Genomic DNA, 20,929 nt, shown 5'->3' on the forward strand with positions numbered 1-20,929 from the left:
CTGCTGTGTCGACGGCAAGCAGACGAGCCGTCGATGCAGGAGCTGCAGGATGTACGACATGCATCTTAATCACTCCGTAGCACATTCGCTGACTATTGCAGGAACTCCAACGCGAATCCCCAAGTCGACCAGCAGAGCATCGCCAACGTCTGGTCGCTCTTCTCAGGCTGCCCCGTCCCGCCACCGGAACCTCATGCTGCAAGGCATCCTCGCGCCAATGCTGCTTCCCCACAGCTGTCCTTCATCTCTTCCTCGGTCCCGCAACCTCATCAAAATCGACTTCCTCAGCGCACTACCCACCGAGCTAGGCTTCAAGATCCTCTGTTATCTCGACACATCCTCGCTATGCAACGCCGCACAAGTGAGTCGGAGATGGCGCCAGCTCGCCGATGACGACGTCGTTTGGCACCGCATGTGTGAGCAGCACATTGACCGCAAGTGCACCAAGTGCGGCTGGGGGCTCCCACTGCTTGACCAGCGACGCCTGCGCAAAGAGAAGAGGAAGATTGAGCTGCGCGCATCCGGCCGTGCCCTCAACGAGACCTCGACGGATGTTCCACACTCTGTGAAGGCAACGGAGCCACCAAGCACTTTGGCCGACCGCACATCAGACTCTTCCAGCTCCACTACCGGCACCAAACGTCCCCGTCCTGAAGATGCCGATGCTTCCTCCGAGGCCTCCAAGCGCTCTTGTACCGGCACAGACTCGACACGCGACCAGCTGGCAACCTATTTTGACCAGCCCAAGAAGCGACCATGGAAAGATGTCTACAAGGATCGTTTCAAGGTTGGAAAGAACTGGAAGGACGGAAAGTTCACTACGAAAATATTCAAGGGACACGAGAATGGAGTCATGTGTCTCCAATTCGACGATCAGGTCCTCATCACTGGCTCGTACGATGCTACAGTCAAGGTCTGGGACATCAAAACTGGCGAGGAGATCCGCACTCTCAAGGGCCACACTCAGGGCATCCGATGTCTGCAGTTCACAGAGAGCACATTGGTCACTGGCAGCCTGGACAAGACTATCAAAATGTGGAATTGGCGCACTGGCGCACTGATGAGAACGCTGATCGCACACAGCGACGGCGTCATTGGCTTACATTATATTGGCAACATGCTTGCGTCTGGGTCTTCTGATCACACGATTTACATCCACGATTTCGAGAAAAAGACACGCACTCGGCTGTCTGGCCACACTGACTGGGTGAACTCTGTCAAGATCGATCTTCAATCCAGGACTCTCTTTTCAGCCTCCGACGACATGACGGTCAAGCTGTGGGATCTCAACTCTAATATGTGTCTCAAAACGTACGAAGGACACGCAGGTCAAGTACAGCAAGTCCTTCCGCTGCCTCATGAATTCGAGATTGACGAAGATGAATTCAATGGAAACGGAAGGACTGATACTTCCGACACAGCATCCCTTGCCTCTGACAGTGGCAAGCTCTCTTTCTTAAAGCGTTCCACCTCGTCGGGCTCCCACGAAGATTCTTCCTTTTTCCCTAATAACCCTGATCGATCCAACCCACCATCTTACATGCTCACCGGTTCCCTTGACGGCACTATCGGACTCTGGCATGTACCTTCTGGTCGACAGGTGCACCGCTTCCTGGGGCATATCGAAGGTATCTGGTCGCTGGCGGCTGACTCGCTGCGTCTGGTCAGCGGCGCAGAAGACAAGACAATCAAGATTTGGGATCCCAGGACCGGGAAGAATGAAGGCACAATGGCAGGTCACACGGGACCCGTCACTTGCGTTGGCGTGAGCGACTCAAGGATCGCTAGTGGCAGCGAAGATGGCACGGTGCGAGTGCTCTGCTTCGTTTGAGGCATTTTGTACAAATTTTAGCAGCGTTGATCATGATTGTAACTTAGCAAGGCGTCTAGGTTTTCAACACTACATCAACAGGAAGGGCGGCGTCCCTCGGCCTGAACGAGCTTTGGCGTTTGGACACACGGTAGCTCGGTGATCAACCACCGACCTTTTACTACATAGTGTCGCCGCATTTCAGCGCACATCAGCCTCGATAGATACCCAGCTACTTCCAGGCGCAAAATCATACATGTTTTTCTCCTGGCAACTCAGGCGCGCTGCTTGTGTGACATGCTTTCGGTCCATGCGCATTACCAGGATGGCATGCGAATGGCGTGCTATGGGACCATCAAGGTCGCCATCATGGTGCAATGTCACAACAGCAAACAGCAAAGCCACCGGTCCTCGATATTTGTATTTCGCGAATGCCTTTGGCGTCGCAAACAATGGTACTGGCACACGTAGGATGGAAGTTGGTGATCCTCGGCACCAAAACGTGCAGATCGAGCCAAAATCCCTCAAGCTAGCCAGACTCGCACTTGAACGACTGCACTGCGCCACTCCGCCGTGCTGTTGCGATGAAACAGCGAAATATTCGCTCAAGAGGGGTAGGAATGGCGCGTGATTGTGGGAAACGGTGTGATTGTGAGGGGGGTATTTGAGTTGGGACCTCCGCATTCATAAAGCTTACACACTCTTGAGTACGCAACCAATTCATTCCACACCGACGTCGACTATTGCAACCAACTCCAATCCTCAACTGAAGGGCCCGAGTTTTTATAAATCGGCGATTCTGCGAACGGAAAGCGTATAGAAGAATACATTCCTCAGAACAAAGCCTCCATATCTGGAATACACCTCAACTTCACCGCCACTTCTCCTTTCGACGATAGCAAATATGTCAAACACATCCAACTACTCGCCTTCACGGTCGAACTCGGTCTCATCCACGACGTCGTCATCTCCATCACACCCTTACCCATCCACATCGACGCCAACATCACGGCGGCCGTCGGTACAACTTCACAACCAAGAAGTTCAATGCTCGACGCGAGAAGCACAGTTGTATTTTCTCATGGGGTTCAAGACGCATGGTGGCATTGGGGGGCTAGGATGAAGGACCGAAGCAATGAAGGGTCGACGTATCAGATAGAGCTCAGATATAGAGGAATTACGAGGCGATAGGAGGGAAGATGGACGTGAGAAATAAGGATGAAGGAAACGAGATGCGTCATCGACTGTGACATATTCGCGGATGAAATGTCCTGCGCAGTGCCGGCGCGCACTCTTCGCAAGCGCTACTAGCGACTCACTACATTCAGTAAATGAAGATCATCATACTCGACTTTCAGATTTATCGTGTCAAGTTCATGTGCAAGTGTGGAACGTGCCTGCCCAGCGAATTCCCCCTCGCGCTAGCTGACTAATCGCTCCCTTCCCCTAAGTCTCCCATCCCTGCCTTCTACCTTCACTCTTCAATCCATCACACTTCGGTACGTCACACCCTCTCTTTCCCGTGTGTAGTCTACACTCCCAATGATGACATCAAATTACACTTGACCCGAGCCCGACTTGTCTTGTGGTTGGTCCTTGTGGAATTAGCCCGGATCGAGCGGGTGATGGCGAGACGAAGATAGCTCTGATGGGACTGATAATGAAAAGCAAGGGATTTATCGAATGCGGTGCAATTGCTGATGAGATACAGGATCTGGCGGGGAGTCACGAACCGTGGCAATTTGAAGATGACGATGAGAGGATTGTGAGAATGCAGCGCAGTTTGCTGATCATATGCAGGAGAGGTGTAGATCACCTCTCCCTTTGTGATTCTGCGACGAAGATAGCTTTCTCTGATTAGATCGACATGAAGGAGAGGGAGGGATTGTGAGAATGCCGTGGAACTGCTGACGAAATGCAGGATCGGGTTGACAGCAGCGCGTTTCTTGACTCGTAACAAGGAAGACTTGTTTCTTGGTGTTATGTCTATCAAAAGTGGTATCTCTGTAGCCAAACACCGAATTATCCCCAGATGTGTAGTATATACATGAAGTAAAAATCGTGATGGAGGGTGAAGTAGTTTTATCGGCTAGTTTCCGAGACCCACTAATATTAATGCCTCGTCCTCTTCCTCTTCGTTTCTCTCCTCAGTGTTCTCGGCTGCCTTCCCTGACTCGTCTTCGTCCTTGGCCTCTTCGACTCTCTCAGGCTCCTTGTACCACACAGAGCTCTGTTGCTTGAGCAGCTGTGTCTGCAAGATATTTGCGAGCGGGTTCATGACGCTCATTATTCCGGCATCCTTCACTTTGCTCTTGCTGAGGGTATAATGCCTCACAAAGTTCCCCGAGCAATCGCTAATGCCCGGGTTCTGCGGGTTGTCCGCTGCAAAGCCGGGCCAGCCGACCGCGTCGTCGCAATCAATCGGAACGATCGTCTCGGCGGTGAAGTTGTAGTCATACCGGATGTACTCTGAGAAAGCGCGCTGCTCGTGCGACCACTCTTGCTTCCAGCGACCGCAGCCGTGGTAGCGCGTTTCCGTGGTACAGTCGCGCCACTTCTCGAGCATGTCGATAGTCGTGGGCGAGTTCTGGGCTACGACGAAGCCTGTGTTGAGGACGCGCAGGCCTTTGCTGTCCAGGCTGACCGGTACGCCGTTCTTGATCTCTTCAGTGTCCCACGGCAGTGCCATGGACGTGTGCTGTTGGATGCCCCAGCGGTTGAACATCCATTCTAGAGGCACTTCTATGTGCGAGAGGACTACGTCGGCATCCAGGGCAACAACGAACTGGTAGTCCTCGATGAGGTCGCGGAACGCGTGCGGCATGATCCATGTGTCGTAGTGGTCGGGAATCGATTGCGCTTGGTAGTATTTGTAGTCATAGCCATGGACCATAGCGTACATGTAGTGGTTCATGATTGCGTTGGAGACGAGGCCGCCGCCGCGCATTTCCATCTCTTCAAAGTTAAGCTTGGCAGGGTTGAGGATCTGGTTCTCGTCGGTGGGGACACGGGTGTCGATATCGACAATGAGGAGCCTTTTGCCGAAGGGCTTCGTCCATATGGTTTGGTTGGCGACAAACTTCTTGCCGGAGCCGTCGATGTATTCGGGGTTTGAGGGATCGTGTTTTATGGAATCGAACACTGCTGAGATGGCATCGCTGAGAGCAGGCTTCGCGGACCTGTCGCATGTTAGAAGACATCAACGCGAAGAGTGGTGCAACAAACCCATCAACGCCAGTAGATGCACATTTGTAAGGCACCTTTCCAATCTGGTTGTACAGGACATGGTCGTCCTGCCGGGAGAGAAAGATCGTGAATGACGCGAACACAATGAATACGGCCAGTCCGATGTAATAGTGTTGTCTGTTACCGCCCAGCATCTTGAAGCAAATGAGTGTCTGAACAAAAGGGAATACACGATAGCGAAAGGAAGAGCACAACGAAAGAAAGCGAGACGACGCACACATTCAGTGGCACATAGGGCGCGCGTTTTGTCGAACCACCCTATTATCAGTGTTCACATGTGGAGCTCAGCATTTCTCTTTTTGGGTTCTGGCGCGGGCATTATCGCTGTCATGGTGACACTGACACTGACATGGAGGCCCATGAGTTGCTGCTTTGCGTAAGCCTGCGTCAACTCATTGAGTGGGCTGAAGGCAGGTACGTTCCCTGTCGGCGATGGCACCTTAGCTTACAATGATCAGTGCTAGCTTACGCAGCTTCAGGCCGATCTCTATATCTCAACCTTGTCACAACCTTGCCATATGGCTTTTTTTGCATGCTGTCTCCACTGCTGTCGGCATGAGTAGAATTATTGACTGACAATCCGGTAATGAGTGGCCGCAATCACCTGGGCAGCCCGATCACCATCGATCGAGAAAGCGACAGATCGAAAGCTTGGTAACCGAACGGCCGCGAGCCTATTCCGGATCTGTGGGTGGTGAGGTTATCCTACACCACTGAGCATTTGCTTAATTTGACTTCCAAACCCCACCTGGGCATCAGACGTTCGGCCATTGGATCGGATCGAGAGACCAGAGAAACAAGGAGAAGCCAAAGTTGTTTTCAAACGCCTCCAGCCCCATGACACGTTGGTGGACATGAAGCTTTCCAACAATAATCGACGCCCTAGGAGACTACCGATTAGAGTGCTCTTCTCTGCCGCGCTCGACAATGTGTGAAGCGGAATCTGGGCGATGCGAATGTTCTCTTGTTTGTCTCCTGTGCACACTGTGCAGGCCCTCCGGGGACGGGCCGCGCGGTCAAAGGATTGCGTCAGGATCCACAGCATACGACGCCTAACAAATATTCTCCTTTCTTGGCAAGGCGATATCCTTTGCAGTGCTTGACCATCACCAAGTTGCGCGAGCTTGTCAATCAGGAACGGGGCGCGACAATTACGATAATCTGGAGTTAAATCGAGGGCTATAAACCTGTGTCGCACAGGTGCGCATATGTGAAACCTTGATCTTCGAAAGGGCACACCAAATTTACCCCCACTGTTTTTTTTACATTCCATGTCCCGGATCCCTGAAGCTCCTGGCTTTAAGTTGCGCTCACTTCTCCATAAAAACTTCGGGCGGCGGGTTGATTAATGTCTCGGCGTTCATGATGTTGAGGAACAATTCAATGAACGACAACACCAAGCCCGGCATGTTTCACGTTCCCGTCCCACGAATGTCAGACTGCGAGAAATTCAGTTTGTGTGCAAAAGCGCTAAATCAGTCAAGGTTTTCTACGTTTGTAGGCAAGAAACCCAATGAGGCTGCATATCATTTATACTTCAGTCCACTGTTCGGGCAAGAGTTTACGACAGATGATAGCACTGACAATGCCCCCTATAATATTGCGTTCGAGGTTGGAGGGATCGGTGGAAGCCGTTGAAGTTCTGCCGACATTAGCTTCACGTGACGTCAGCACTAATTTTAGCTACTCAGCAGCGTCGCAGCCTTGGTGCATCAAACGCGACTAAAGATTGCTTCTACGCAGCAGAAATGTCGCGCTATGCCTCGGTAATCATCAGCTGCTGAAGTCCGCCAAGTGCTCTCTATCTATCCGCCTGATAATAGCGAGGAGCGTCATGGGTCTTCCGGTGTTAATTCGGGGAATATGGGCAGTGACATTCAAGGTTGCGCCCTGCTATCTATTGACGGCAGCACTCGATCGGCATACAAATGTCTGTAATTTGCTGCTGATATCATCGGTACACATCTGCATGCAGTCACTTTCGCATGAAACCTAAGCTAGACAACATAGTTTCCCATGCGGGACGTGACCTTCCTCTAGAAGCTAATTACTCTATCAAGTTCTCTGCGGGGTACAGGTGAAGGCTAACGGAAAGTGTAAGCATTGCCTGGCACCCTAGGGTCGGTTAAATGCAGAACATGGCTGGCTCACTCAGCAGTCAGCTCATTACCTAGGTATCAGTAAGCATGTGCTCTGCCTTAGGTATATATCCATGGCACCGCACCATTTGTGTAACCCATGAAAGCAGACCCTAAGATCTTTTCAAATACAATGGCTTCATCACAAAGCACCTCCAAACTTCTCACTACCGCGCTCGCAGTAGTCGCGGGGTACAATGAATGGAACATGGAAGCCATCCTGGCTCCTCGCGCCGAAAACTGCATCCAACGCGTCTATCCTGATAGACTGGGCCGAGCTTCATACAACAACACCGAATACAACGAATACTTCTCGAAATTCCTCCCCTACTTCAAGAACTTCAACGTCACGATCATCGACACATTTGTTGACGAGAGCGCCAACCGAGTCGCAATTCAAGCAAAGAGTTCCGCGGACTCTGTCGTCGGACATTACGGCAACGAATATGTCCTCATGCTGAAGATGACAGAATCCCAGGATAAGATCTACGAATTCCGGGAATTCGTCGACTCGGAATACAGCGCATCATTTTTCCCGAGGTTGTCGGCATATATCGCTGAGGGCGGTCAGGGGTATCCGCAGTAAAAGGTCTTGAGGCTTTGGGACAAGGATATGGTACATAATGAGGCGAATCTTTCAAAGGTTTGCTTCCGGTTCATGAATTTCACGACACCTCTCTATCCTCGCATCTATCTCAGTACCGATCAGCACTCTTGGTCCCGGAAAGCTATTTACTTCCAACTACCTCACGAGTGCACGTTCAGCTTCAGTATTCTCGCCGATTAGCTTACATGTTCTTGGCTCCGTCTCTCATCTCTCAGTGCGTCCAGCGACATGTCATACTATTAATGTCAATGACTAGGGCCCTTCGTGATCGATCGTCGTCACATCATGGTCTCCATGACTTTCCTCTCAACCTTTTACAGGTTATGACTTGGCTTAGCGCTCATCTGAGGGTGTCTTTGTCTGGGTACAAATCGCTGTGCTATGCCACGAAGATCGAAAGACACCCGTTGGTTAGCACTTCTCTGCTGTCTTCGGTTTTCTTACCGAGTCGCATGTACGCGCGGTCCCTATCGTTGGAAGCAGTATTGATGAATCAGCAGTATCTAGAATGTGCTATCCGTGGCCAAGGGAAAAGGCTTCTTTGCTGTTCCAACTCATCACAAGTGCCGGATGAGATGACGTAAAAAGCGGACCTGGGGAGTTTCGACGACCCAAAGTGTGGTACCAGCACGGTGTCCTGATCTAGTTTCCCCTACCTTCCTAGGAACCTCCGATATCCGAACTCCAGTACCATGGTTTAGATTTTTGGGCAACGTTTTCCTAGGTTCTATGCTCGCGCGCGCGCTTTCTCTCCGCAGCTTGTTCTTATACATCTGAACACCCACTCTACAGGAAAATCAGGACCAAAAAAAGGACGAAATGGCTCCACCACCACCAATATACATGATTCCTGAATACCTTCAGCAGTACAAGGCCGATCCAGTCAGCGACCCTCATGAGCCCTGCTGTGCCTGTTGGCGCAAGTTTGGCGAAAAAGACGACCCACTCGATGCCAACGAAATACCATGCCGCCCTCTGCGATTACAGCCATGCCGTCACATTGTAGGCCACCAGTGTCTTCGAGAGATGAAAAAACGTGCAATATCAAATTGCCCGATGTGCCGCACTCCACTCATCACCGTCCCATTACCCTCGATAAGAACCGCAAAGCGGGTCGCGGACATCACAATGCTGAGACTAGCCATTGACCTGACTGTTCGCTATATCCGGGAGTATACCGATGCCGGCCCATACAGCGCCTTGCTTCATAAGCTCTACGGCGATGACATAGAGTTTATCGAGGCTCTGAAATTGTGGTGGATCCACATGTGCGCTTGGTTTGCAATCATCACACGTGTCGGCTTTGTTTGTCTGCGAACTGAATTGGTAATTCACGTGGCCAACGCTTTAGTGATCTGGATGGTTAAGGATACATCGCTTTGGACGCCACTGTACAGGTTCCTCGTATCCTGGGACTTTTGTACGACATATGAGGAGGTTATTACATCTGGAGTCGGGTACACAAAAGCCGCTGTGAAAGGGTGTGTGTTTGTCGGAGGCCTGTCTATGATATGCCTCGCTTACTGCATTGGCAGTCTCATATGGGCTGGTGTCGATTTGAGGCGGGCCGGCTTCGTGACTGCCAGGAGAAATCGGGTAGAGGAGATGCGTAGGGAAGTCGTGCTCGTGAGAGCATGCCACATGTTCTCCAAGCCTGATAACTGGTCGGCGCATGTGAGATACATGCTTCCCGGGACTGTTCCAGATGCTTGATTTCACCTTCCTAGCTATGAGGTCGTGTACAAGAATGATAGAGCCACTCTCATCCCTTGGGTCGACTGATGGTGTCACATAGTGAAGATTCTCGACCTTCCGATTACAGAACATTGTACATTGTGAGTCACACATCGATCACTGTAGCAGCTTCCGATTCACCATCTACTAGAATTAAAAGTGATCCTCACATCTGCACGGTTACAGTCATAACAAACAACAATCGTGTCTACCTTCTACTGCAACAAGCAACTCATCAACTTACGAGCCGACTTCACACAACCCGACACAAGATGATGCAACGAAAGCAATACTATCGCCGTCTCGGTCTCCAGAGCAATGCCACAGAAGCCGACATTCGCGCCGCATACAAAACACTTGCACTGCAGCAACACCCGGATAAAGCTATCGATTCGGATCGAGAGAAGGCGACCAAGAACTTCCAGAAGCTACAAGAAGCTTATGAGTTCTGTCTCTTTTGCGCTGAGGCTCAGATCCTGGGAGTAGACGATGAGGGCCATGCAGAAGACGATGTCGATGACCAGGACGACTCTGACTGGCGTGGACAGCTGCCTCATGGCGTTGGTGGTACCGGATCGTGGTGGAAAGAGCTTTCTGGCGATGAACCTGCACCTGTCCGTCGTTGGGCGGAGGTGAGCGAAAAGGCAGTCCGCAATGCTCCCTTTCTGTCTTCTATGAGTAAAATAGAGCGCAACCTTCTCAACAAGGAGTACTCTGCTGCCTATCAGTGCTTCGAACTCTGGCGTCAAAAGTACATCGAAAAGCTCGACCAAGGAGACAAACTGCAGCACAGCATCAACAATTTGCCTGAGCGTCAAGCCTCTCATGCACGCGTAGCTCTTGACAACCACCGATCTTCGTCCGACTACGAGTACAAGACTGGCTACGAAGACGAAGTGGACGAGGAAGCCTTCTTTGGCCCGCCTTTCGGTGATCAAATTCCATCCAAGCTCACATACACTTGGCGCAACAATCATAACGTAGCACTCAAGATCGCTCCACAGAAACGACTTGCCCAATTCCAGCGCCAGGTAGCTGCCACAGAATCGCGTGGAGCTCTACCATACCATACTAAAGCCGAAGAGCGGCGACGTGAAAAGAACCGTGCCGCCAGCGCTACAGCGCTGGTAGCAAATGTCAAGCTTGCGGAGCAAGGCCATGGTAGAAACCAAGCTGGAGAGTTGTTCTTACATCAAGGCGCTTCTGCTCAACGTTCTTCTTCTACCGCCGCTCATCTTTTGAAGGACGAAGACGAGCCTGTTGACTTTCAACGCGGCACTGTGCAGCGCATCGCGGCACCGGAGGATGATGTTGCTGATTCTTGGGACGATTATTGAGAGATCGAAACTGTACAATTCTGACTTTACGAACGACATAGTGTCCCTCTTTGAATTTTCTTATTCACCACGGCTACGAACTCCAAATCCATGCACTTGTAAATTCATTCAATCAAAGAGCGTTCCATGTAACTGGGATGTAACTGGGCTATGCTTTGACATCTCATCATGTTGGCGGTGTAGAGTGTCATCGACTATCTTAAATGTTTAGAGTTCTAATACACATGGTATAACCCAATGCTTAGTTGCCCCGAACCCACATTCCTCACTCATGCTTCGTGATACCAGAAACGAGTTTTCTACTCGCTCCAACCCTTTGATCGCCGCTCAAATTCCGAGAGCTCCGCCGCCCAATCCGCCTGCTCTTTCCCAGCCAGCTCTTCCACGATGAACAAGCTCGTATCAATACCAGAGCTCACACCTCCAGCATTGATGATTCGTACACCCGCTTCGTTCTTGCCACCATCGACCCAGCGCGTCTTCTTCACGTTGATCTTGGAAGAGCCACCGGCCGCATCATCAGCAATCTTCTGGAGCGCATCAAAGCCCAAGTGGTGTGTCGTCGCATCCCGTCCAGCAAGTACACCAGACGCAGCGAGCAAAAGCGAGCCAGTGCAGACAGACTGCAAGATGCGCTTTCCCGATGCTTCCCTGGGCTTGCTTGCGACGAACTTCCTAAGCAGTGCGAACAGCTCTTTAGCCTCGTCTTTTTTGATCATCTCCTCGATAGTATCGAAACCTGCACCGGGGATGACAAGTATGTCGAAGTCCTCGATCTTGCGTTCAATCTCCTGGAAAGTTGCATTCGGAATGTACGTCAAGGCTGAGCTGGTCGAAGAGACTGGGTTGTGGTGCGCAAAGGAAGTGATTTCAAATGGGCTGGGTCCGCCATCGCGGCGAGTGTAGGAGTAGATCTCTGTAGGCCCGCTGAAATCGAGGAGGTCAGCTTGCGGGTACAAGTAGACTGCAACTTTGAAGGATGCCATTGTGAAGATTTGGTGGTGTGAAGCTGTTGTTTGGATGTTGTGAAAGCTGAGAGTTGAGAGTGCAGGGGTTGAAGAGAGGCTCGTGAGATTTATGTATGAGGAGGCTGAGAGCGGACCGGGTCACATCGTGAGTGCCGGTCCGTGATCTTGAGTGCCGTCCCGTGCGGAAATGCTTCCGGAAACCGCAGGTGCGGGGCCATGGTAGCTCAAACACCACTAGAAGGCCGCTTGCCTCCCCGGACTGATTTGCATTATGATCATAATGTGTAGAACATTGCAATACTGCGATAAGTCGAAAGTCTCGCGCAATTACGGCGCAGTCAACGTGGACTAGCTAGACATTAGCATCAATCCCACGATACTATACCGTTCTCGATATCTTGCGTTTAGTATTCAGAACTGGGACCCGCTTAAACGATGCACACAGTCAGCCAATGTTAAATAAAGCTCTTGATTGATCTAGTGCTCGGTCTTTCCTGTTGCCTTGTGTTTTTCGGCGCTGCTCTAAGCCCATGGTGGAAACAAAACATCAGACTGGTTCACCGTCTGTCTGCTCATGGACCCCTTTCAAAATGGAAAGGCATGTAGCTCGGTCTGTGCACGCCATTTCAAGTACGCAACGATGGGCCCCAAAGACGTCGTGTCCAGATCGAGAGCAATCAACGGGAAATCATCGGTGACCAGATCTTGGTCTGCTGCGTCATATGCGTCCGGATCGTCGCTGTAGAGATATTTGTATCCGTGGGCTACATAGTCTCCAAGCCAACGATCAGCCTCAGCACCGATCATGCGCAAAAGGCACCGGTTTGCGGGCTGACGATTGCTGAACATGTTGTCGTCATGCTGTATGACTACGAAGTTTGAGTACGACCGATTGGGTCCATGGTATTCCTCGAGCCTGAGACGACCTGAGGCTTGCCCAGCAACGTAACGTGCAAGGTCATCGCTGTCGGGAAATTGACCTCCCCGAGTGCCTGTCCAAAGCAGCCATATAAAGCGAGGGCGCGTCTCATTAGGCGGGAAATAGATCGATCGGTAGTGATCATCGCTCGGTCGCTGTTGGAAGTTCTGGAAGGTGCCGCAGAGGGTGTTGTGCTGTTGAACAGTATTGCATGTTGTTACAGCCTGAGCAGGTGAAAGTAGCTGGATTAGGACAATATCCACAAAGTGCTGGCGTAAGCGTTGTAGCTGACACTGGATCGTTGGGTGCTGGCGCCATCGTCTTGATCGATGTCTGAGATGAATGATAGAAAGCATGGAGCATACGGCACTTAATATACGAAGCATGCTTGTTTGCTGCGCAGCGGCTTTTCCAGCGCGTGATGGTTGCTATTCAGCTTGTGCTCGTACTTGTGATGTGATATTGAACAAGCGACTTGAATGACATATGCATGCTATCAGTTGTACAACTCAGCTGACATACACCAATGCTTATACAGAAGCATTCGCTATGGTCACAGAGACAGACAGCGAAGTTTCACTGTGTCATTCGTGTGTGCATCCGTAGAGCCTGAGATAACAATGTCAGCATGCAGTCAACTGCAAGATGCTGATGAGGTCTTAACCGGAATGGGACAGAGCATGCTTGAGATAATTCGAATTTGGCAGTATGAGCTCAATACAAAGATTTAACACGACTAAAGACTTTTCAGCTCAAAGCTCTTCGCCGTGATCTCTCCACCCAATGCCTTAGTGGCGAAGTTGAATACACCGAAACGATATCCGGTGAAGAATTGCCAAGTGTTCGTCAGCCCAAATCCACCTCCCAACTGCGTGAACGTCGTGCCATCCGTGCTGTACCAGAAGGTGGCCTGTCGCGCCGTGTTCGTGCCAAACGCCGGTGTGATGTCAGCCTGGATGCGCAGGTAAAGATCGGTGGTAGATGCAGCAAGCGTCGGTCCAGTCGCAGCGACAGTACCGGTGGACTTGGTAGTCCAGTCAGTGTTGAGGTTCAGGTTGTTGACCATGACGAGTTTCGCTGTGCTTCCTTCTTTGTGAACACCAATGTAGCCCGCAACATCGCGGAAGAGAACGGCACCTGCGCGATCGCCGTCGGCCATCTTGCTGATGTCGATTCTGAATGTACCGGAGGACTTGGCACCGAGGATGCGGTGGGTCAACGTGTTACGTGCGGTGAAGAGGTCACCGGTAACTGTGGCAGATCGTAGACGAAGACCGCCCGAGCCACCAACGAGCGCAAATTTGCTGGTATCGGGGTTATGGTTCCATTCCCACTCGTGGCTAAGGGATGTGCCCGTGAAGGAGTCAAGGCCTGTTGGTGGTGGCACAGTCTTGCTTGTCTGTACCGGCATTGGGTACGACTTGCCCCATTCGTTGTTTACCCTCTCAACCGTCGGCCAGCCATCTGAAGACCAGCTGAGCGGTGCGAGCACCGGAATGCGGCCACCGGGAAACGAGTCCAGGAAGGCCATGTAATGCCATTTCCCATCCTTAGTCTCAACGACACCGCCTTGGTGAGCGTTTCCAGCATTGGAAAGGGGACCAGCAATACTGTCGATGAGGACTTTACGTTCGTACGGTCCCCATGGGCTCGATGCCTTCAACACCCATTCATCATCGGCGGGCTTGGTAACGAAGATGTAGTAGAATCCATTCCTCTTGTACATGCGCGAGCCTTCAATAGATTCGCCACCTGGCGACGTGTAGACTTGCTGCTTCTTGACTTCAGCCGTCCCGTCCTTGTTGAGTTGTGCAACCATGATGTTCTTATTGCCATACGCAACGTACATGGTATCGTCATCATCGATGAAGAGTCCAGCGTCGTAGTAGCAGGTAGGAAGGGTACCACGAGCGGTCCAGTTCCATGCCGAGACCTCGCCGTTGTTGCCTTTTGCGTTACTTCCGCTCGAACCCCAGACAAAGGTCTTGCCCTCAGACTGAACGCAACCCAACCAGTAGAAAGTGTCGGTAGAGTTGCGGTAGCGTAAGGTACTTGCCCAAATTCCCTTTACATAGGCGCGGTTGGTGGAGCTAGGAAGGTTGTACTTGTCGCCAAAGTTGAGTGTGGGCACTGAGTGGGAGACAGGCGTCCAGTTTACCAGATCGTACGATTTCAGGACCGGAGCACCTGGTGAGAAGGCGAATGACGACGAAGAGTAGTAGAAAACGTCGCCAACACGAAAGATGTCCAGATCCGGGTGATCTTGCCAGAGGACCGGGTTGTTGTACGTGGTCGCGCGGGGCTCAACGGGACTGGCGGCAGTGAGTGCCATCAGCGATGCGCCAAAGGCGCACAAAGATTGGATACCGCGCATGTTGAAGTGGTTGTAGCTTCGGACAAGCTCTTCCGATGGGCACGATCCAGTGCTTGGTTTCCGGGAGACGTAGCCCCCATCTTATAGAACTGGGGATTCTGCTCGAGTTTGATGATCAGTTGCCACCTTTCATGTACGGTTGTCATGCATCCATGTCAAGCATGGACATCATTTCTCTCCAATTCCCGGCGTAACATCTTCTCGAAGCTGTCCTTCCACTAATGTAGCATCGCGCACATATTGAGACAAAGGTTAAATGCCCCAAATGCTGTTAGTGACAGGTCCCCAGTCCGCCGGCTCTTTAGCAAAATGCCGTTATTGGTGCAGTTCGGTTGTAGTTTCTCCGAACGCGGGAGGGGTAATCGTTGATCACCTGGTGTTTGGAAACATTCCGAAGACGCTACTATGAGCCGTGCGATGGGATAGATGAGATGGTGTGTTTGGCGTAAAACGAAACATCTGGGGTAACTCCAGATCGAGGTCGTTGGCGGATAAGCGAAGAGTCGTGCAGGCCCATGCCCGCCGGGGAATTTCCGCCCCGATGCATGCCAATTACCTGGGCATTTGGTCTTTGAGAAAGTTTAACCATGGGTGGAACAGACTTCGATTGACATGTCTGTAGACAGTGATAACCTTCATTTCGATGCGGACTGCAAGCACAGCGGCCTACCTTTGGTGTATAACGCCCTCGGCCATGCCTGCAGAAGTTGGGCCGAGATTACGGTACTGAAACTGACGACAGCCTTTGTCCAACACGAGTAGCGATCGGGCCGACTCTGCTCAAGGTGTTCCAAGGGGGACATGATTTCTTCCTCCTGTCTGGACAACGTCAGCAATGGCAATGAAGGCACCTGGGCAGAGTCGTCCGGAGGGTGCGCGTGGGCTGCGAGTGCGTCTGGTTGGAGATAAGTCGGGACCGAGGGTTGACCGACTGCGGGGCCTGTCGCGTCGCGTGCGCGTCACGCCAGAAGTGTGGCAGGCTTGGCAGGCACAAGCGGCTGATGGACGCGGGGAGCGCGGGCGGAACACATACGTGCATGTGATGGCCAGAGCCTTCACATGGATGCAATGGGGAAGCAGTCTTGGAGAGGACGCACATGCATGCGAAGGCCCAGAGCCTACACGTGCATGCGACGGGGGGCAGTCTTGTTGACGGTGTGAGGGACTGCGGCGAGGGTGTGCTCGTCATCGGGTGCTACGAACAAGCCAGATTTGCTTGACCAAGCACTACTGCGTCCTGGTCGATTCGACACGAGGCTGTATCTGGGTGTCTCGGACAGACACGACAAGCAGTAGACCGTTTGGAAAGCCTTGAAAAGCAAGTAAATATGTTTACTTGCAAATTGTAACTGTGTTGTGTTTGTTGCTGCTGCTGCTTTGGGTGGTTCGAGTGATATAATAGGAGCGTTATTAATGAGCAAATTAGATCAGGGGACGACAGAACTCTGAGATGAACAGGTGTGTTTGACTGTCTCTGAGTTATTCTATTTTTTTCGCCTTAGAAGGCAATTATTGGTTTCTGACCATACAAGTATGTAGTTACTTTAGATCCTCATAAAAAAAGCTGCGTTGTAACAACATAAAATGACACACCCATCGCATCGTCGTGAATCAGTCTCTTTGCGTGTTTGTTGCCAAACCACCTGTATTTCCGGGTCATTTGCCATGTCTCTGCAATGTCTTTGTTCTTGTCTTATGTGTAGTTTCGCAGTGTCTTGCAAACATGAACCGAACCTCATCGACATATCATAAAACGATCGTATCATCTCCACTACCTTGCTGATATCTAGAGCAACCACTTTTCACCACTGCCATTACCCCATCGATCCCACATCAAACTACCTACCCAAATCTCTCATCTCACTTCCAGCCCACCAACATCAACATGTCAGACGACTCCGATCTGGTCACTAGTACTACTCAACTTCCCGCCGGTGTGCCTGCCGCTCCTGGCATACCATCCAGCAGCGTCTCAGAACCCCAACTCCCTGGCCACCTCGTCTCCACCAGGTTGCCAGATTTCGAGAACCCCGTAAAGCTACTATTCATCCACACCGCCGGCAAATGCATCGAACTCCATTACGGCATAATATTCTCGTACAATGATCACCGACACGCTATCGACGACTGTTTTGGCAAATCACCGGAATTCACCGTCCAAGAACATGGCTGGTTCAGTGATGAGAAAATGTTTCAGCAGATTGCCAAGAACCATACCGCCCCGAACGGCCTGGATCCTGATGCTACTTTTATTGGTTGGCGGGATAGTCTCTTTGCGTTTCTGGACGCTCATCACGGTGGTGTTGGGGGGCAGTGGACGAGGATCACCTAAGGTGGAGGCGCGGATCTCCATTGCGGCAACAGATTTCGGCGTGGGGACGGCTCGGAGGTAAATGCAGGCAGAAAAGTAAAGGTCACGGACTGGGTATCATTTACTTGGGCAGTGCAAGGTCTTTGAGATGTTGGCGTGGCTCAGGGGAGAGGAAGTAGAGTGTATGTTGGAGCTTTATCACTGCAGCGAGTCGTTTTGGTTGGTTGCTGGCGAAGAGGGCTGTGTATTAGTACTTGGTGTAACAACAAAAAGTTGTATTTCTTAATCCATTCATAGCTCTTTCCATGTTGGCTATGAGGCGATAGGGCTATAGGCTGCACCTATTTTTTGATATTTTATTGGATCTATTCGAACGACTGCCTGGAGTGATGAGATAGACATATGAAACAAGATATATTCAACCAACTATGAAACAGAGTATTCTAGCTATATTAAACCACCTGAACCCCACTGTCCAACACCTACAAGCAATTCAAAAACGACTAAATCAGAGGCACTGAAAAGACTTGCCGACGCCAACTCTTGATCAGGAATCCAAGCGACCATCAGTTTTACCTTGTTGGTGTGCGAGTCGATCTATTAGGAAAAGTCTGTTCTCAACAACTCATTGTAGGCGAAAGCAGCTTCTCTTGCCCGCAAGAGTCGCATCTTCAACCAAGCTAGGAAATTTTAGTAAAACCTCCAGTAGTCATTGCGAATCGCCGCAAGCCTCTCCTCATCCGGTTTCGGGTCGAAGTCCTTCAACATCATATCTACAGGTTCCCGACCTCTGTGGATACTGTAGTCTCCTCCGCCGTGGACTAGCGCGATGCCGCCACGGACGCTGAGTTGTACACCTTGCAGCCACGCAGGGTACCAGCCCGTGCCCTCCCAATCAATTAGGAAGACCTCCCAGTCTTCGCTTCCGTCGTCTGCTGTAACCTGCCGCGCAATTATGTTGGTAATCTGCGGATCTATCCACGTGAACTTTGGTTCGTTAGGCGCCCAGCCAGAGAGGGTAGATATAAAACGAGCCGTCAATTCTGCGTCTGTAGGATGCCACTCTGGAAGTGAATTGGACATAGCGTCTTTCAGTTGCCGAGCACGGTATATAGCTGCGCAGAATTCTTCGTAGGTTTCGTACGGCCCTGTAACAGCTAGGAAGCCGCTGGTATTTGTGTCTAGGGATGGTGTTGCACGTATCCAGCCTTTGCGGTAAGGTCGGCCGTAGTAGCCTTCTGAGGGCAGGTCGCGGAGGTAGCGGAGTTGCGAGGACACTTTGGCACAGATAGTGTCTTGTGCGTAGATAGACAGTTCTGCAAACTTGTTGTGACTAAGCGGAATGCCTTCGATGAGATTCATCATAAAGCAATAAACTATGTCCCCGTTCTCTTTTGTAGCCGACCAGATAGCTAAGACAGTAGGTATGCGCAGCTCAGGCCGCTTTTCTGCAAGGAAAAGCAGAGTCTCAGCTTCTTCTAAGATAATTGGGTCAAAGTTGCATTTGACAACAGCATCTCCCAGTCTGCATACGCCATGATTGCCCATGTTGGCTTGATGGAGGCTGTCCTTTGCAACACCGTCGTACATTTCTGCTATAGATGGGATAGGCGGACTTGAATGCACTTGGTAAAAAAGTGTCAGACCATGCGGTTTCAGCGTAGGTTTCAAGGTAGTCCATGTCTCCAAAGCAGGAACAGGTGTTAAGATGGGATGGTATTGTTTCTTCGATGCTTCAATCGGATCGGTTGTTCCCCACTGTTCTAGCAAGACCTGCCTTTTGGAACGCGAAGCTATTTCGGGTGACCACAAGAGAGTTGATTGATCTGTGTTCATGTTTACGGGGAAATAAACCTGGATGGATAGATAATAGTTGTAAGACAAGTAAACAGGTAAATGGATAGATGAGTAGAGAAGACTGACCAGCGGAAGTTCCAATTTATATCAGTAATTCAATCATTGTTTGAACAAAGGGCTTCTTTCACAATTCGAGTCTCATGAACAGAACAAGAAATGTGACTCAAAGTCGTCTGTATCGAGTTCGCCTAGCTAGACGCCTTTGGAAATGAACAAAGACTTTGCGATATGAGTGAGTCCGGGTTAGGAACTCGGCCGGATTTTCTTCTTTCAGCGAAGAGCAATGAAAGAAACCTGGGCGGGGCATGGCCGCATTGATTAGCACAGGCTGCCGTTCGCAGTATTTGCTATACGAGCATGGTGGTCTCTGCCAAGCTCTTCACGCTCGTTGTGCTGCTCATAATCGACGTTGATTTGCTTTGCGCAGATGTGATGGAAAGAGGCATCCCCAAGGTTGTAATCACGTGAACACCCTAAAGGACAAAGACATTCCACGTGATTTTGTCAGCAGGCGCGGGGCTTCAGCATCTCAGCCATTGACGTCGCCAATATCAACATGCTGGTGAAAGAAAGTCGCCCGTGACGCGATGCGACGCGAACTCGACGCGGTCTCGGGAGCGCAACGAGGAAGCCCCGCGACAAAAGCACCGAGCAGCTGCGAACAACTCAACGAGATCATCACCGAGCAACAGCATTGCGTGTATTACTTCGACAAAGTCGAAAGCCTCACGCCCGAAAAAGAGGAATGTAGGCACCAAGGTCGCCCATCAAGAAGATGAGCTTAAGGAGAAGGAGCAAGCCTTGGCAGAAAGGCAGAACAAGACACGCACAGCGCGAGCTACAAGACCTTAACGTAAGAGCGGGCTTTACGGACCGCAGCCCTACACTACAGACCCCAGAGACATTTGTTTGAAGCTCTACACCTGCTCCTGAAGGACCACGGCCACGGGTAAAAGTGTACGGTGTTTTCATCCAAGGCATTTTTTTGATGACGAAAGGTTGCCAGTCAAAGAGAGTTACAAGAAGAGAAGATGGTGAACCATGGGGGCTTGGAGAGCTCATAGGCACCTGGGCAGCGTAACTAAGGTCAAGAGTGTTATCGGTTTGAAAATATGAGAACCGAATTCTTCCTGAAGCAGAGTCGCTGCTTGATCACAAGTCTTTTTCCTGTGTTGTTGAGTTTATCCTTTCGTCTTTATACACTTCGCTTGTAACTCAAAAATGAAACCCAAGCTTTCTCGCAGTACCACACAAGCATCTTATATTCTTGCTCAAGAGCTATACAATTTTGTCTTTTCGTGCCGCTGTCACCGCAGCAAGCTGCCTCTTATTATGTTCACAAAGATGCGTCAGGTCAGGCCATGTTGGCATATTGTGGAATGTTGGACAAGGTGGCCGAGCTTTCGCGAGGGCTCAAAGAACCATGTTGATAAGCAGTGACGTGAGAAACATTGCCCTCCACGTTATTGTCTGATAAGTCCAGAACTTGTTGAATTTACACGCGTGTAATGACGGTGGACCCATGCAGATTCTTCCAGGCTAACCACGACCGGAAAAGGATCCGCCAGCTTATCGACGCAGGGTCTTACCTACGACAGCTTTGAAGATACCTTTAAATAGGTGTACTG

The 20,929-nt window shown here is 50.9% G+C and overlaps 11 protein-coding genes across 11 annotated transcripts; 5 read left to right on the forward strand and 6 right to left on the reverse strand.

Annotated features, from left to right (window-relative positions):
- Positions 1–193: 193 nt before the first annotated feature.
- SNOG_09755 (hypothetical protein) lies at positions 194–1,831 on the forward strand (the record flags this gene model as incomplete). The annotated part of the gene is made up of 1 exon (XM_001799990.1): positions 194–1,831. The coding sequence occupies one exon, from the start codon at positions 194–196 to the stop codon at positions 1,829–1,831; it is 1,638 nt and encodes a 545-aa protein (XP_001800042.1).
- A 2,068-nt stretch (positions 1,832–3,899) lies between these two features.
- SNOG_09756 (hypothetical protein) lies at positions 3,900–5,190 on the reverse strand (the record flags this gene model as incomplete). The annotated part of the gene is made up of 2 exons (XM_001799991.1): positions 3,900–4,989; positions 5,036–5,190. The coding sequence occupies 2 exons, from the start codon at positions 5,188–5,190 to the stop codon at positions 3,900–3,902; spliced, it is 1,245 nt and encodes a 414-aa protein (XP_001800043.1).
- A 2,100-nt stretch (positions 5,191–7,290) lies between these two features.
- On the forward strand, positions 7,291–7,965 carry SNOG_09757 (hypothetical protein). The gene has a single exon (XM_001799992.1). The coding sequence runs from the start codon at positions 7,295–7,297 to the stop codon at positions 7,778–7,780; it is 486 nt and encodes a 161-aa protein (XP_001800044.1). The 5' UTR covers positions 7,291–7,294; the 3' UTR covers positions 7,781–7,965.
- Positions 7,966–9,807: 1,842 nt separating this feature from the next.
- Positions 9,808–10,872, forward strand: SNOG_09758 (hypothetical protein; the record flags this gene model as incomplete). The annotated part of the gene is made up of 1 exon (XM_001799993.1): positions 9,808–10,872. One exon carries the CDS (start codon positions 9,808–9,810, stop codon positions 10,870–10,872), a length of 1,065 nt encoding a protein of 354 aa, XP_001800045.1.
- Positions 10,873–11,171: 299 nt separating this feature from the next.
- SNOG_09759 (hypothetical protein) lies at positions 11,172–11,858 on the reverse strand (the record flags this gene model as incomplete). Its single annotated transcript, XM_001799994.1, has 1 exon — positions 11,172–11,858. One exon carries the CDS (start codon positions 11,856–11,858, stop codon positions 11,172–11,174), a length of 687 nt encoding a protein of 228 aa, XP_001800046.1.
- Positions 11,859–12,425: 567 nt separating this feature from the next.
- Positions 12,426–13,077, reverse strand: SNOG_09760 (hypothetical protein; the record flags this gene model as incomplete). The annotated part of the gene is made up of 2 exons (XM_001799995.1): positions 12,426–12,953; positions 13,054–13,077. 2 exons carry the CDS (start codon positions 13,075–13,077, stop codon positions 12,426–12,428), a joined length of 552 nt encoding a protein of 183 aa, XP_001800047.1.
- Positions 13,078–13,441: 364 nt separating this feature from the next.
- SNOG_09761 (hypothetical protein) lies at positions 13,442–15,133 on the reverse strand (the record flags this gene model as incomplete). The annotated part of the gene is made up of 1 exon (XM_001799996.1): positions 13,442–15,133. One exon carries the CDS (start codon positions 15,131–15,133, stop codon positions 13,496–13,498), a length of 1,638 nt encoding a protein of 545 aa, XP_001800048.1. The 3' UTR covers positions 13,442–13,495.
- A 403-nt stretch (positions 15,134–15,536) lies between these two features.
- Positions 15,537–15,936, reverse strand: SNOG_09762 (hypothetical protein; the record flags this gene model as incomplete). The annotated part of the gene is made up of 2 exons (XM_001799997.1): positions 15,537–15,689; positions 15,871–15,936. 2 exons carry the CDS (start codon positions 15,934–15,936, stop codon positions 15,537–15,539), a joined length of 219 nt encoding a protein of 72 aa, XP_001800049.1.
- Positions 15,937–17,018: 1,082 nt separating this feature from the next.
- Positions 17,019–17,465, forward strand: SNOG_09763 (hypothetical protein; the record flags this gene model as incomplete). The annotated part of the gene is made up of 1 exon (XM_001799998.1): positions 17,019–17,465. One exon carries the CDS (start codon positions 17,019–17,021, stop codon positions 17,463–17,465), a length of 447 nt encoding a protein of 148 aa, XP_001800050.1.
- A 669-nt stretch (positions 17,466–18,134) lies between these two features.
- Positions 18,135–19,034, reverse strand: SNOG_09764 (hypothetical protein; the record flags this gene model as incomplete). The annotated part of the gene is made up of 1 exon (XM_001799999.1): positions 18,135–19,034. The coding sequence occupies one exon, from the start codon at positions 19,032–19,034 to the stop codon at positions 18,135–18,137; it is 900 nt and encodes a 299-aa protein (XP_001800051.1).
- Positions 19,035–19,857: 823 nt separating this feature from the next.
- SNOG_09765 (hypothetical protein) lies at positions 19,858–20,153 on the forward strand (the record flags this gene model as incomplete). The annotated part of the gene is made up of 2 exons (XM_001800000.1): positions 19,858–19,873; positions 20,053–20,153. The coding sequence occupies 2 exons, from the start codon at positions 19,858–19,860 to the stop codon at positions 20,151–20,153; spliced, it is 117 nt and encodes a 38-aa protein (XP_001800052.1).
- Positions 20,154–20,929: the final 776 nt, after the last annotated feature.

This window comes from Parastagonospora nodorum, assembly GCF_000146915.1.
Source record: "Parastagonospora nodorum SN15 chromosome Unknown scaffold_15, whole genome shotgun sequence".
NCBI lineage: Eukaryota > Fungi > Ascomycota > Dothideomycetes > Pleosporales > Phaeosphaeriaceae > Parastagonospora > Parastagonospora nodorum.

What these genes read in the sequence shown, in the direction of transcription:
- SNOG_09757 (XM_001799992.1), top strand. Translation starts at nt 7,295, where the DNA reads ATGAAAGCAGACCCTAAGATCTTTTCAAATACAATGGCTTCATCACAA.